General features: G+C 31.9%; 1 protein-coding gene across 1 annotated transcript in view; it reads left to right on the top strand.

The window, feature by feature from the left end:
• The window catches only part of MEMO1 (mediator of cell motility 1), a 120,925-nt gene that overhangs the window by 84,269 nt on the left and 21,011 nt on the right, over window positions 1-15,645 (top strand). The window contains exon 6 of the mRNA XM_051976118.1: window positions 11,717-11,859. Within this exon, the coding sequence (XP_051832078.1) occupies window positions 11,717-11,859 (143 nt within the window). The remainder of the gene's footprint in view (window positions 1-11,716; window positions 11,860-15,645) is intronic.

Genomic DNA, 15,645 nt, shown 5'->3' with positions numbered 1-15,645 from the left:
TTAAAACATTGTACTTAACTCCATACTTGAGGTCTGTTGGACCATGGCAGAGCCTATGGGTGAGTGGGAAGGAAAGAAACAGGACATTAATTTTGGTATCCTATTCAAATTCTTATCTGTATTTTATTAGCTTGCTGTTTTTGAAGTTTTATCTTTATATTTTATTTCTTCTTTTTTACCTTATTTTAACTTAAGCTAAAAGTTAAGGACAAAATCAGAGATAAAAACCACAAATTAAAATATTGACTGTTTGTTAGCTGAACTTTCAGTTAAGTTAATCAGTGAAATTAAATGTTTGTGGAGACATTTTAGAAACTATCAATTTTATTTTAAGAATATCGGTTATAATATAAAACATTGCAGTTTCTTGTCCATTTGCCCCTAAAGCTGTCCCTTTAAAAATTCTCTTTTGATTCTTCTAAGGTATGGAAGATCCTCATTTAGACACAGTATACTCTTTGTACTTTCTAAACTTCCTTTTAACCAATTAGGTGTGCTTGAGACTATAGGCATTCTTCTGTCTAATGGTAATAGCCATGGCATTCTCTTACAGGGAGATTTTGTTGGAAATTACACAACTTAACAGAAATTATTTGAAAATTGAAAATCTGAATTGTGAAAGAAGCTCTCCAATATTTGGCTAAAAATATTATATTCTTAAAGCAATATTGATTACTATTTAAATACACCCACTATGTTCTACTTTCATGTCAGTGAACATCTGGAATATTTGTACTATACTATAATATCACTTTTTAAAAGTTTACAAGACTGGAATGTATGTGCTGGATGGCAACCATGATGAAAAAGTCTAAGAATTCACATTATATAAAGCTCTGCTGAAGAAACTGGAGTTATAAAAATAACAACTTACTAGAGGGAACATGGGAAAACAGATATTTATGTACTTGTCAACTTGAACAGATCCCGTTCTTGAAAGCTATTTGGAACTATTCTTTGAAAACTATTAAACAGAAATATTACTGCTAAATCTATACACCAAAGAGATAAAAAATAAAAGGGGAGGGGGGAAGACCAATATGCGCAAAATAACATTTATAGCAATTCTTGTATAGAGTTAGAAATCAAACGAGTGTGTCTATATCATTTGAGAAATGGCTAAATAAATTATGGTACATTATAATGGATAACTATTGTACTATAAGAAATAATCAAGGAGTGATTGAGAAGATTTGCATAAACTGATATAGAATGAAGTAAATAGGATAAATTATACAATTTAATATTAGAACAATCAGTGACCAATTAGGATTCTAAAGGACTAATGAATGATGAAACAAGCTACACACATTCTGATAGATTGTTGATGGACTCAGTCACATGTGATTAGATTTAGATAGTTTCAGAGGGCACAAGTAACATGAAATAATTTTTTTTTGGGGGGGGTTACCTCATTGGGTAAAAAGATATCAGTTATTAGATTTGTTCAAATAGGATGTGGATAACCTCTTTTCAAGAATGTTCAAGAAAGGGTTTCTTAGACAGATTAAGGAAATTAGATTAGATCTCTAAAAGTTCCTTTCTGGAAGCAAGCTGATGCAGTGAATTGCAGTGCCTGGCCTGGAGTCAGGAAGAGTCATCTGAGTTCAGATCTGCATTTAGGTACTAGTTGTGTGCTTTGGCAAGTCATTTAGCCATATTAATCTTAGTCTCCTCATCTAAAATGATTTAGGGAAAGAAATGGCAAGCCATTCCAGTATCTTTTCCAAGAAAACCCCAAATGGAGTCATGAAGAGTCAGACATGACTAAACTATAACACTCAAGGTTCCTTGTGAATTAATTGAGTTGTTTCAAATAATGAATGTATAGTTTGTTGATTTTAATTAATAACCTTTAATTTGTTATTATTCAGAGAAACAGAATTATTCAGAGGGAGAAGGACAGGGGGTAGGGAAGAGGGGGATTGCCAGGCTCAAATTCAATAATAATGTATGTAAAGCATTTTTGAAACCAGTTTGAGCCCACAGAATCAAAAAGATCTAGATTCAAGTTTTCTGAAGAATATAAGGCTTTCATTCCAACTGATAAATTGTCAAAGGATATAAACCAGACAATTTTCAGATGAAAAAATTAAAGCCATTTCTAATCTAATGAAAAAATGGAAAAAATAATTTGGGTAGATTGCGTATACTTTCCTTTGACTTGATTTTCTCCTCTTTGAATGTAAAAATAAGATTCTGTTCTGTTGATTTCTCTTTAGAAATAAATTTTAAAATCATCATTGAGAAATTGGGGCCAGATAGGTGGAGTAGTATTTTTAAAACTTGTTTTACCTTATGTGCATCTCCCTAAAGGTAATTATTTTTATAATTATAATTAAAACTGTGGAAAATGTTTTCAAAATAGGAGAAAACACTGGAATTTAGTTTTAACTTTGTTGTTAGCCTAGGTGTCCTGTTAGAATTTCAGTAAGGGTAATTAGATTCACAGTAGATAGATATAGTTAATTTTTTTTTAAATTAGGATTCAGAGCAATCTTTTACTTTTTTCAAAGACCACTTTCTACACAAAATCTTTCCTGTTCTCTATTCTTTCTCTTCTCACACCCCAGAGAGCTTGCATTCTATAAATGAATAAATGACTTATTTTTTTTTCCTGAAGTAATTGGGATTAAGTGACTTGCCCAGGATCACACATCTAGGAAGTGATTGAGATCAGATTTGAACTCAGGTCCTCCTGACTTCAGGGCTGGTGCTCTATTCACTGCACCAGCTAGCTGCCCTGAATAAATGACTTTTTATTAAGCATTTATATAATGGACATTATAATAACAAAGATGCAACTAGACGACTAAGGCAGTCCTTACTTTTTAAAGGAGATGATGATTTCTTTAGGGAGAGACCAGTATATGGTTAGGTTCAACCTCAAGGCACATGGAAATCCATGGTGGTACTCAAGGTTCTGTGCCAAGGCAGATGGTAATGCATCTTCATTTGTGTCTCTTCCAATAAAACCATATCCATTTCTGATGTTGAATCATTCATGAAAGCAAGGACTCTGGTTTTGAGAACTTTGTTTTCTGAATCTTTAGCAATTCTGGCTGCTGAACTGCTGGTGAGGGAGCTGTAGTTCCTGCAGAAGCCCTAAAAAGGGCTGTTGACTTGGAGTCCTCTGCCCTTTTAGGTACAGGGTCTTTCAACTGCCATATGAGGGGAGTTAATGACTATGAATTTGCTCCTTCTTTTCATGTTGCTGCTACATCTAAGAAACTAACTTGCCTACCCAGTTGATGACAAGATATCCTAAGATGTCTGAGATGATGTCTGTGAAGCATAATCTAGGACTTGCTAGTTAGTCAAGAGTAATGAGAGTTTACACTCACATGGTGGATCCAGTTCTAGAGCAAAATTGGCTCACTTACCCAAAGAGGGAATTGTGGTCTGATTTCTGGAAAGTAGGTGTTTTTCCAGGTTTGGTCTGCTTGCAGAGATTAGAAGGGCTGATGGCAAGGTGTCCGGAGATATTTGTGGTGGATAGATATGAAGAATATAACCAGTTGGTAGTTATAATTTATTTTCATTTACACACAAAAAAAATTAAAAGTATTTAAAATCCTGTTCTCAAATATCCATTGTGGCTATTTATTTATTTATTTTTGGGCAAGGCAGTAGGGGTTAAGTGACTTGCCCAGGGTCATACAGCTAGTAAGCATTAAGTGTCTTAGTCCGCATCCTTCTGACTCTAGGGCCGGTGCTCTATTTATTTTGCTATCTTGCTGCTCCCCATAGCTATTGGTTTTTATTGAAGACAAGAATTTGAAAGTCCTCAAGAAAGAATATAAGACAGATACATTAAAAGGCTGCAGTAAAGATCTACCACCAATTATATTACCATTACAGAAATTTATAATCAGCAATTTTTCCTTTTTGATAGTGCTTTCTCCAGTTAGTTCCTTGAGAAGAATGACTTCATTTTTTGTCTTTGTATCCCCATAGTAGCATCATAAAAGGTAGCTAATAAATGATTAATTGAATGATAATGTTTCATATGAATGGTTGTTCCAGATTCTAATATTTTGTTAATTTATAAATTTTCTGGTAATATTGTAATGTTGTTTACCACTGGAGACTAGAAGAAATGACATCTGGAAATGAAGTCTGGAAGCTCTTTTCAAGTATGAGATAAAATGCTGGTTTTGATGGGTAGTAGAAGTAGGTTGGGATTTCCAGAACAGAAAAGGGAGTAAAAGAAATTTTAAACTTTTTTCCACTTGGTAACTGATCAGTTTAAATTCTAGATTTAGAATTAATGCTATTTATATGACTGTCCTTTTTTGTTTTACTTTTCTTTTTATAGTTGTTTGAATAGATCTGAATAAATTATATATCAAGCATAGCAACTATTTTAAATATTTAGAGCAAGTTATTTCTAAATTTTTCTCATATTTACTTTTATTTCTAGTTTTTCTCTAGTCTACACTTTATTCCTTTTAAATATTCCCCAGTCCTCAATGGGGAACAGTTTTTTAAAATTTGCAGAAAAATGGTGTTCTTCAAGGTGGAAATCTCTTTAGTTGTTAAAGCTAGAACCTATTCATTTTAATACTTGTGCTGAAAACAAGAACAATAGATGCGAAGAGCCTTGAAAGATGCCAGTGAAAAAAAGTATATTTGACTTGTAAGTACAGTAAATTTATATTTTCATACATGAGTTCATTAGCTTTTATAGCTGTTTTCTAGCTCAAAAGAGTATGAAAAATTTTACATAGTTCATATTACAATTACATGTAGCAGGCTATCATAGGTAATTTCCCTTCTAATGTGCCTATAGTCTTATCCTGTATTAAAACGCTTCATAAATTCTTTCTTAACCTTCATGATTTTAGGTTACCTAATATTTATACCTGATGTGCTAAGGACTTTGGGGCTCAGGGAAGGTATTTGTTCACATGCTTCAGATATTTGTGATTTGCCAGTGTGCTAATTTAGATGGTAACCCTAGGACAAGTGATTATATAAAGGTAAAAATTATTTTATTTTTCCTTCAAGAGTTTAAGTAAAAGAGTAAAGTATGGTCTTGAAAGAAGAGAACATGCCAATAAGTATGCTGTACATTTAAATATTAATTAGCATTTAAATAATAGAGACCAATTTTAATTCCTGTAAGTGATTTTTGAATCTTTGACACTTTTCCATCAATGTGAAGAAGATTTTATGACATATTTCCTAATGCTTTTCATTCTTTGCTATGTCTAGATACAGTTAGGTAAAAAGGAACTAAAGAGTAAAGTATAGAAAGAGGGATAGGGAATTGTAGAAAAACAAGAGGAAGAAAAAAGGAGAAAATAGTAAATCTGTATCTTGCTTTTAAACATAGTGTGTGAATTTCTCGGTATAACTGAATTTAATGACTCCAAGTTGGAGCTAATTGACAAGCGTAGCTGGGTTTCTTAGAGACTGGTCTCACTGTTTACAAAGAATTTTTTCTTTGGAGTAGTTCAGAATGGGTTACAGTGAGGTAATAACTTTTCAACTACCTTTGTAGAGAAATGAGATAGTAGTGTGTTACTAACTACTATATTCTAGGTCCTCTAATCTCCCTCCCTCTGCAGAAAATAACAACAAAAACAAAATAACCCCAAAACAAAACCTAACAACAAAAAAAGGGGGCTCTTGCTCAGTTACCCTCTGTATCATCAAACTATAATTTCATTAAGGACCTCCTTAATTTTTGCTGCTTAGGAAATGTCATCTCATTCATTACAAATACTTTATAGAATAGGCCTAAAGTAAGAGAGAGTTTTGTTCTTGAAACGTAGAGATCTTGGTGACTATGAAGTTACTGCATGTATATCAAGAATATTTATGGAGATAATGAAATGTAATAATCTTCCCCACTTGCCTTTTTTTTTTAGTCCAGAACTCTTTGTGATTAATTTTTTACCTAAGAAAGTTGTGAAGTGTTAAGAAAGCACCCCAGACAATTCTGTCAGTTGATTCATTGTTTTTTATGCTCCATAGAAAGAGGTATTGTTGAAAGAGCATTACGTGTAAGGCTGCGTTAATGGTTTATTTATAATTAACGGAATCATGGGATTTGGATCTTGGTATGGAACATAGAAATCTGTTCTAGTTCTGCTCACCACTTCAACATAAGAAAAAAGTGAAGACCCAGAGAGAGTTTAAGTGACTTTCCTAAGGTCATATAGATAGCAGCAGAGTTCAGATTTAAACCCAAATTTTCTCATACTAAATTCAATGTTCTTTCAATTACATTCATTACAGGGGGCTTTTTAGGATGGTAGTGATATTCTCCTCTAAAATGCAACCTGATTCTGTGGAATTAACATTTATTTATTTGTTTTGGCTGAAATTCTGTCAAAGTGGCTTTATTCCTTTATATTTTTAAAAAATAATAGCTTTTTATTTTCATAATATATTCAAAAATAGTTATCGACATTCATCCTTATCTTCCAAATATTTCTCTCTCCCCCTCATCCCTTCCCCTCTATGGCAAGTAATTCAATATATGTTAAAAATACACAATTCTTTTATTTATGTTTCCACATTTGTCATGCCATGCAAGAAAAAGCAGATCAAAAAGGGAAAACAATGAGAAAGGAAAAAAAAAGCAAGCAAACAATAACAAAAAAAGATGAATATGCTATGTTGTGATCCACATTCAGTCCCCATAGTCCTTTTTTTGGATGCATAGGGCTCTTTCCATCACAAATCTTTTAGTCTGAATCACCTCATTATTGAAAAGAGCCATGTCCATCAGAGTTTTATTTTCACATAATCTTGTCATTGCTATCTATATACAATCTTCTCTTTGTTCTAATTACTTCACTTAGCATCAATTGATGTAAGTTTCTCCAGGCCTTTCTGAAGTCATCCTATTGATCATTTCTTTTTGAACAGTGATATTCTTTCTATAAATTCATGTATCATAATTTATTCAGCCATTCCACAATTAATGGGCATCTGCCTAGTTTCCAGTTGTTTGCCACCACAAAAAGGGCTTCTACAATCACATGTGGATCTTTTTCCCTTTTTTATGATCTCTTTGGGATACAGAGCCAGTAGAGACATGAATTAACGGTTTTTTAAGGCCATATTTCTCAACCTGGTTTGGCCAGTGGACCATTCTAAGGCTTGAACCACATAGCAGGAACATAAAAATGCTAGTTTTAAGAGGTGGAAAACTATGCTTTAAGAGAAAAATATTTTGGTTAAAAATAGATAACATTTTTTATTTTTATACAGAAAATTTACCACACAAAATATTCTGAATTCATACATATTTTATATTTACTATTTTCTCACTTTTTCCTCACTGAGCCCCTATTTTATATCATGGAACAATACAAAATGCTAATTTAAGGAATATTTAATATTAGGTATTTAAAAAAATACTCTTTAATTGCTTCTCTGCTGCGTATCAGTCAAATGTCCTGACTCCATGGGGAATATTTACCCTTAATGATATCAGTCCTAACATCAAAAAACATTTATTAATTTTTTTTATTGGTTCTTGATATCACGTTGGGTCTTGTATGGAGAAAATTGGTCAGGTATTTTTGGTATCTAAAGTTTTATAACTTGGCCTCAGCAATATTTTTCTATCTTGCTAAGTGTAAAATACTGTTAAAATGGTAAACATTGATTAGCTAATAGGTAAGCAAATTCATTACAACTGGAGCCATACAAAGAAAGGTTTTGGTTAGCTAATGTATTTTGGTCCATTTTAATTATTTTTTATTTGGTCATACCAGAATAATGAAAGAATAATGAAAGATTAAGTGCTTTCTCTCTTCTCTAACAATTTAACATTCATCCTCTATGATAAAAGGCCAAGATAGAAGAATCACTGAAGGATAATGTTGTGTTGGTCTTAATTCTAACTTCAGTCAGGAGTTGGTGAAGTGGAAGTTACAGGAAATTTGGAAACAAGTGACTGTGCTACACAAGAAATGGCTCAATATACTCAGATGTGTTTGTTAAACTTGAGAAAGTAATATTCAAAAAGTTTAGAGGTATAAAAACCAAGTTTTTGTGGCTTTAGATTATAAAATAAATTATGGTACATAAGTAAAAAAGAAGTTCTTAAAAGCATTCTAAATATATAATTATGGAAGACTTTGAAAATAAAGAAAAGGGAAAATATTGAGGAATATTGATATGCTTGCCAAAAGAGCTCTCCAAAATATTGTTTGAAAAGACTGTGTGTACAATAAATATAGCATGGTAATTGCCTAAGTAGGAACAAATATATAGAAAAATATTAGAAAGACTAAAGTGCAAAATAATCTGAAGTTACATAAATTTCAAGGGTGCATGGGCACATACACATTTATATATATATACACACACACACACACACACACACACATACATATATATCCTGTCCAAGGAATATCCTTTACTTGGGATAGGTTACATAAAGTTAAGTGATAATAACAGTTCATATTTATATAACCCTTGGTTATATGCTTTCCTTATGACATAGGTATTGCAAATATCATTTTATCGATTTTACAGATGAGGTAGTTGAAGCTTAAAGCTAAGTGGTGGTAGAGTCAAGGCTTGGCAGGTTTTTTGACTCCTGTGTCCTGTCCTGGTTTTTTCATACTAAATTGCTTTTCTCTAAGAGTAAGAATAATTTACTGGAATAACTATATGGAATTCTGTTGATTACAAAGTTCTTTCTCATATGTCATCTCATTTAGTTTTTATAACTGTGTGATAGTTAAATTAGGTATTGATCTCCATTTTACATAGGAAGTGACCAGGGCTTTTACAAGTTGAGTAGCTGGAAAGACTACTTAAACCTAGTTTTTCTGATATCAAGCCCCTTTTTTCTTTCCTTCTATGCCACATTTCCACTCACATGATAGAAAGCAGAATTACTCAACTTATATATTGGTTCTCTTTTTTTCCTCTCTAGAAGAATGATCATCATTCACATGGCTTAGGAGTAATTAAAGCCTAGAGAGATGATGAGATAAAACTTAGCCTGCTTTAAATGAGTTGAAATATCTTGGGACAAACTATTGTGCCAAAAAGAGAAATGCTAAGGCTTAAGAAAATGAGAGCTTTGGAACTGTTTGTGCCTTGAGGATTTACGGCCCAGTGTATTCTAGACAAGCTCTAGCAGCAGTTGGTCCCAATGAAGGGACCACTGGGTATGGTGAAAATCAAATAGGTGCCCACATGTACTGTGGCAAGAGAGCAGTGTAAATGTCTTCTTGACTTCTATAGAGGACAAGCAGGAATTACTGTTTCAGTATTGTGGAAATTGGCTGATAACCGAGCCAAATGAGAATGCCAGAAACATAGAAAAGCCCAGAGGTCTAAGTGAGAACCTAATGTGAACTCTGAAGGTAGGTGAGGTGAAGTTGACATTCATAGTGGACAGAATATATTCTTAAAAGGGATTCTACATACATTAAGCCTTTTTGAGCCAACAGAATGTGATTGGTAGCCTCCTTTCTGTGACTTTAAAGTGATGCCTTAAATATCCTTGGTATCTGACTGATAAATTTTTATAGTAGTATGCTAAAAGAACTTGAAAATATGATTACTGAAGTGTTGGTGATAAACTCAGATTTTCAACATGTCTTAGAAAACTAGAGAAGGGCATATAATATTTTAATTTTCAAAATAGTTGCCTAAACTATTGGAGTCTAATGAGGATTCTTGACAAAATTCTAGACCAGAATAGGAAAACTCATGATTTGTGTACATCTAGAAAGAAAAATGATGATTACTAGCAGTCAGTAGAGGTTCATTAAAATTAAGCAATGTTAAATTAACCCCCTTAAGTACATATTAAGAGTAAAACATAAAATATATGTTTTGTGCTGTAAACCCAGTATGTTTATGGGTTTTTAAGAAAAGAAATTGGGCAATTTCTCTTGATATTTTTTTGACCAAGATGTTACATAGGCTCATACAGTTAGTTATATGCAAATCTGGTTGTATGATTATACCCAGATTTTGTCCAATAGGTTCATGTTAATCTGGAAGAATAGTCTCTAGCAATTTCCTGTAGGATTTTTTTGAAGACAACGTTTTCAAATTTATAAATGTCACAAAATTTGGATGAATAGTTAATATGTTAGATTATAGAATTAAATTCAGAATGATCTTGACAGATTGTAATGTTAGGTTCAACCTAGCATGTGAATTACATATAGGGATAAATAGAACAACCTATAATTAGATTCCCCAAAAGCAACTGTACAAGTATAGGATGGGGTAATTAGGGAGTGGGTATAGGAAAATGTGGCTTAACAACAATTCATATAAGAAAAATATGGGAATTTTTGTTTAAGTATAATATGAATCAAAATTTTGGATTGCCTCAAAAAAAATTGGATTAATTAATAAAGTAACTAATGCATTCTTGGCTTTCACTAATAGAACTGGAAAGTCTGGAAAGTATAAATAGTTTTATTGTGCTCTGCATTGGTCAGAGCAAATTTAGAGTTTTTATACATTTCTTGTTGCCTATGAGAGACATGGAAAAACTAGTATTTCTGGAAGAAGAAAAATTGAGTGTTAAGGAGACCTCAAGCATATGAAGAGTGATTAAAAGAAATGGGGTTGTTTAGCCTGGAGAAAATAACAAAAATATGTATTAGCAATCTTCAAATATTTGATAACATTTCATGTAGAAGAAAAGATCAGATTTACTCGGTGTAGCTCTAGAGGACATGATGTTACAAGGTCCAAGAATGCAGACTTGGGCTTATAGTAAGGAAGAGTGTTCTCTTAATTATTGATTTCCAGAAATGAAATTCAATTAATTCCTTAACTTGTCATGAAAATTGTGAAAATGTTAAGGATATTGTAAAGGTGATTTCTCCACAAGTTGGAAGATAGGATAAGTTACATGACTGAAAAAGTCCCATCCAACTATAAGATTCTTTAATTCCTGGATATTCGATTATGAACTTACTTGATGTTAGATGGAGTAGAGAAATAGTTGAGTTTTTTGCATTTCCTTTGTCCTATCACCATAAATTGACATTCATCTCCCTAAATTCCATATTTATCCAAGACTGTCAGTGAAACTCATGTAATTTGTTCATATTCTTCTACCCACTGGAGCAGGTGCAGAATTGGAGATAGTAAATTTTAAGGGTCATCCATGGTTATTTCTTTGTTTATTTTTAAGCTAATTACTTTGGTTTCAGAGGACTAAGTCAGATCATATGTTCATGGATGATATTGATAGTGGAGTCTAGTATATAGATATAGCTAGTGGGGGCAGGGGAGACCTACACATCCAATAAAATAGTAGATCCTGGCAATTTTGGTTGGGAAATTGTAGCTTAAGTGGATGATGGTAAAGGACTCAAGTCCCTGAAGGTCTAACAAATGTGTATTATATTTTTGTCTTTGATTATATTCATCTGTACTTTAGAATTACTGAAGATGTAGTATTTAATGTGTAACATTATAAGCATCAGTATATATGTACATGTTTACATACACACATTTTATAAGTTTTGTTCAGTGGTTACATACTCTGTCCATGATTTCTCATCTTTTTTTTTTTTTTTCTTTATTTTAAAAAATATTCAATTTATAGCTTTTATAAATTCAGAGTACTAAAATATTATATTAACTGTTAATACCAATTCATTACTTTGAATAAATGGTCTCTTTATTTAACATGAACATATTTGAAAAGTTATTATTGTTGAATACATTAAATGTGACATCTGCCTCCCCTGTTTCCTTTAAGCCATAAGGATGAGTTTACCATTATTCCTGTATTGGTTGGAGCTCTGAGTGAGTCAAAAGAACAGGAATTCGGAAAACTCTTCAGTAAATATCTAGCGGATCCTAGTAATCTCTTTGTGGTTTCTTCTGATTTCTGCCATTGGGGTAAGTTGTAGACTTTATATTATCATATCATGTTAGATAGTATGCATTTGTAAGAAAAGCTATTCTGTCATGTTAAGCTTCTATTTTCAGTTCTTTATAATTGTCCCTTGAAAGTCTTAGCATTATCTAATGGTGATTTTTTAAAAAGTTACTTGGTTACTTTGAATGATTAGTAGTAGTGGATTGATGAGCACATTTCCAAAGGCGACTGGTCTAAATGGATTCACACTGTGAGGGTTTCTGCCTATATGAATATATTAACAAGACTACTCAGGATTTAGATCTGCTAAGCCTCTCCAGGAGGAAGGTCCTTCGTAGGGTCTCTGAAGGGAGAATTTCTTGGTGATTCTACTACCAAGAGTCATAGGAGATCCTTTTGTGCTTCACTAGTGCTTTTTTTTTTTTTTTTAATTTTCATTTTATCCTTTTCTAATGCTTGATTTTTGCCTAGAGTTACCTTTACTTTAGAGATCCACAGCACAGATTAGCATTTTGTGGATATTGAAATTCTCTTCTGTTTAAAATGTTTAAAGTCTCAACTCTGATTAATGTGCCCTGAAAGATGAACATTTTTGAAGGAAGTAGATCACAGAGAAAAGGAAGCATCTCTCAGAAATTTCCATTTGATATCTTTTTAAGAATAGTTTTTACTGTGTCAGGTGATAATCTTATAATTTCTTACCACATTTTTGGGTACCTTTTAGAACATTTTTATAAGACATAATAAATCCCTAAATATTGAGTTCTTCTATTTGTTGTCCATTTTTCTTTTGATGTTAGGAAAACAAATTAGAAGTTTTCTACCATTTTCAAGATGTGTTGCTATTGTTAGTCAACATGCATTGTCATTTGAAATCAAATTATATTTGCATCTTGGTCTAATATTAGAAGAAATCATTCTTTATGTATTTGAAGATGTTATTTGGAACTCATATCTTAAGTTGAAACTTTAAGGAACTTCTTTGGTTTTTGATGAGATCCAAGATTCTCTTACAGTTCATCCTCAAATTTGTAGCGCATCATAGCTGAAGAAACAAATGCTATATTTTGAAATTTTATTGGTACCGAAGCCTGCTTTTGTACTTTAATAAGCTTATCTTTGTCTTTTTGCTTTTTTCTCCCTGAGTTCCTTTGTTTTTTAGAGATTAGAAGTCATTGGATTTTCAATTCCTCATGATGAAGATTTATCATTCTTAAATTTGTAGGAATCTAAACTATATCCATAAACTACTTTATCTCTTCTCTTGATCCATCCCTGTGGATCCTTAAGGCAAGTGATTGTGACATATATGATCCTAATGGTTATCTTTTTATTTCCCACTTCTGTGCAATCTTGGCTTCCTCAATGGAGAAAAAAATTCTAGTATTTCACGAGTTTTGAAAGAATCACAGGTCTTTAATCTTCTGTCATTTATGTTATATTAAGAACAAGAATTCTTTTATAAAAGATCATTAAGGATTTTGCTCTGAGAAAAACCTTCAGGTTGCCTTCAAAATTTTGGGGTGGAGAGGGGTTTAGACAGCACAAGGTAAGCTCTTGGAAATCCGTATATTCTAAATCCAATTCAATATTATTCATAAAAAATGAATTTTGTTAGTTGTGGTTCTGAATTTTCTGTTTTTATTAGAAACTTTAATATTTACATAATACAACAAAATTTTCATATAAGATTTATAGAGATTTATTCATTCAGTAAATAATTATTGAATGCTTGTCATGAGAAAAGCATTCAGAAGTCCCTTTAATTCATTCCTTCAATAGACTGATTGCCTAATAGGAGAAATAGGACTTGTAAATGATTAATTGTAGTAAGAACTAGACTATAACAAATTAAGGAACATCAAAGGAGAAATAAATCTTTATTTCTTATTGAGATGGATGACAATCATTTTCTAGAGATGGAGTTAAATGTCTCATGACTGGAAGGAAGCTCAAGTTTTCCTTACCCATATTTAGTATCATTATCATCATACTCATACATCATTTATTAAATATATATTTTATATAGTATATTCATTATATTATTCTTCCCAGTAAGTTGTTAGGTCAGATTTCTTCTTGGATTCTTAAATAATTGGATCTTATTTCTGCCACAATTATACTTTTACATAAGAATAAGATTATTGGGTGAATCTACTGTCTAATTTTGTTTTAAAGTCGTAGTAATCACTAGTCATGGAAACCTTATCATCATCTTTATTTGTGCTTGGATATCTGAGTTCCTCAAGTTCATTGTTCATAACAACAGTGCAACTATCTGTATAGAAAAGTCATGCTATTATTAAGCTATATACTTTTGAAAATTTTATCTCTTTTTCAGGTATGATCCTGTTTTAGTTGGTCAATCAGATCATTGAATTCTCCTAGTCAGGAAAATCTACTTTTCAAAGATTATTTTATATCATCTTGAAACTCTTCAAATAAGTCTTCTTATTCTGCTAAAAGTAATAGAACATGGAATCATAGATTTTAGGTCTAATGCAGACCTTAGAGAACATCTTATCCATTTCTCTCATTTTACAAATGAGGCTACTGAGGCACAGTGAGTTAAATTACTTGACCAAAGATACACCAATTGTAAGTAGTGGATCTGAAATTTGAACCTGAGTCCTTTGACTTAAAATTCAGAGTTCTTGTGACTGTGCCATAACTGCCTATTTATATTTGGTAACTATTATAGTGAATTGTTGATGAATTAATCAGAAGAAATAATCTGTGTAAAGAACTTTGCAAGAGTTTAAAATCTTATATAGATATCAGTTATAATAATTTTCATATATATATTTTTGTTCATAGAATCTTTAGCTTCTGAATGAAACAAGTTAAAAACACTTGATAGAATGAGGCTCTTGCACTTTAACCAGAAGAATTCCATACTGTGGATCATTTAATGTGGATGAAATTTCTGTTCTAATCTTAATAGCATAAGGTTGTTACATTTGTATGTTTCACTTTAATTAGCTGTAGAATTCTCCCTCCATATTAATTTATGTTCTTTTAAAGCCTTTCCATTACTAGAAGAAATAGATTTTTTTAAAAGTTGGCATTATATTTTCTTCTAGGATATACAAGGGAGACAGGAAGATGTGCTTAAATATTTCTATTGTGCATTCTGCTTCCTGTTCTCTAATCTTTGTTCTCCACATTTTGGCTTCTTTATCTTTTCCTTTATTGTACTCACAGATTGCTGAAATAGCCAGAATGATGGAATACTTGTTCAGGTAGGAATCAGGACACTGTCTTGTGTCTTTCACTTGACTCTCTACCAGCAGCAGGAATTGGAACAAAGATTAAGACAAACGAATTCCAATACTTGACTTTTGCTATGGGAAAGGCTCTAGTTTTTAAGCATTTATCAAATATATCCTCTATCATTATTCTCCATGATTTAAAATTTAATAAAGGATACAATTTTATTTGGTTTGATTTTAATGGTAAAATAGAATTTTACTTTTATTCCATCGTATTCTGTTGGCACCCTCATTTTTCATGAAATATGTTATTGAAATCAACTTTCCCTAAAAAAAAATCACTTGTTCACAGGACTCATGTTCTTCCATTCATGTATTTACTACTTGTATTTCTTTGTCTTCCTTTTATTAGCTTTTTATTTTCCTTAAAGACAGTTAAAAGGAGAAAAAAATAGTTATTTTGGCTATATGAAATGCTTTGTTTCAACTTACATCATTCAATAAGGAAAAAAATAAAGATTACCACTAGTGAAAGTATATGTCTCTGATTTATTTTTACTTTCAAAGCTCTTATCTTTTCCCTACAAAAGTGTC

This window comes from Antechinus flavipes, chromosome 2 (assembly GCF_016432865.1).
Source record: "Antechinus flavipes isolate AdamAnt ecotype Samford, QLD, Australia chromosome 2, AdamAnt_v2, whole genome shotgun sequence".
Lineage (NCBI taxonomy): Eukaryota > Metazoa > Chordata > Mammalia > Dasyuromorphia > Dasyuridae > Antechinus > Antechinus flavipes.
The sequence above is the reverse complement of the archived record's forward strand: the minus strand, read 5'-3'. Positions and strand labels throughout refer to the sequence as shown.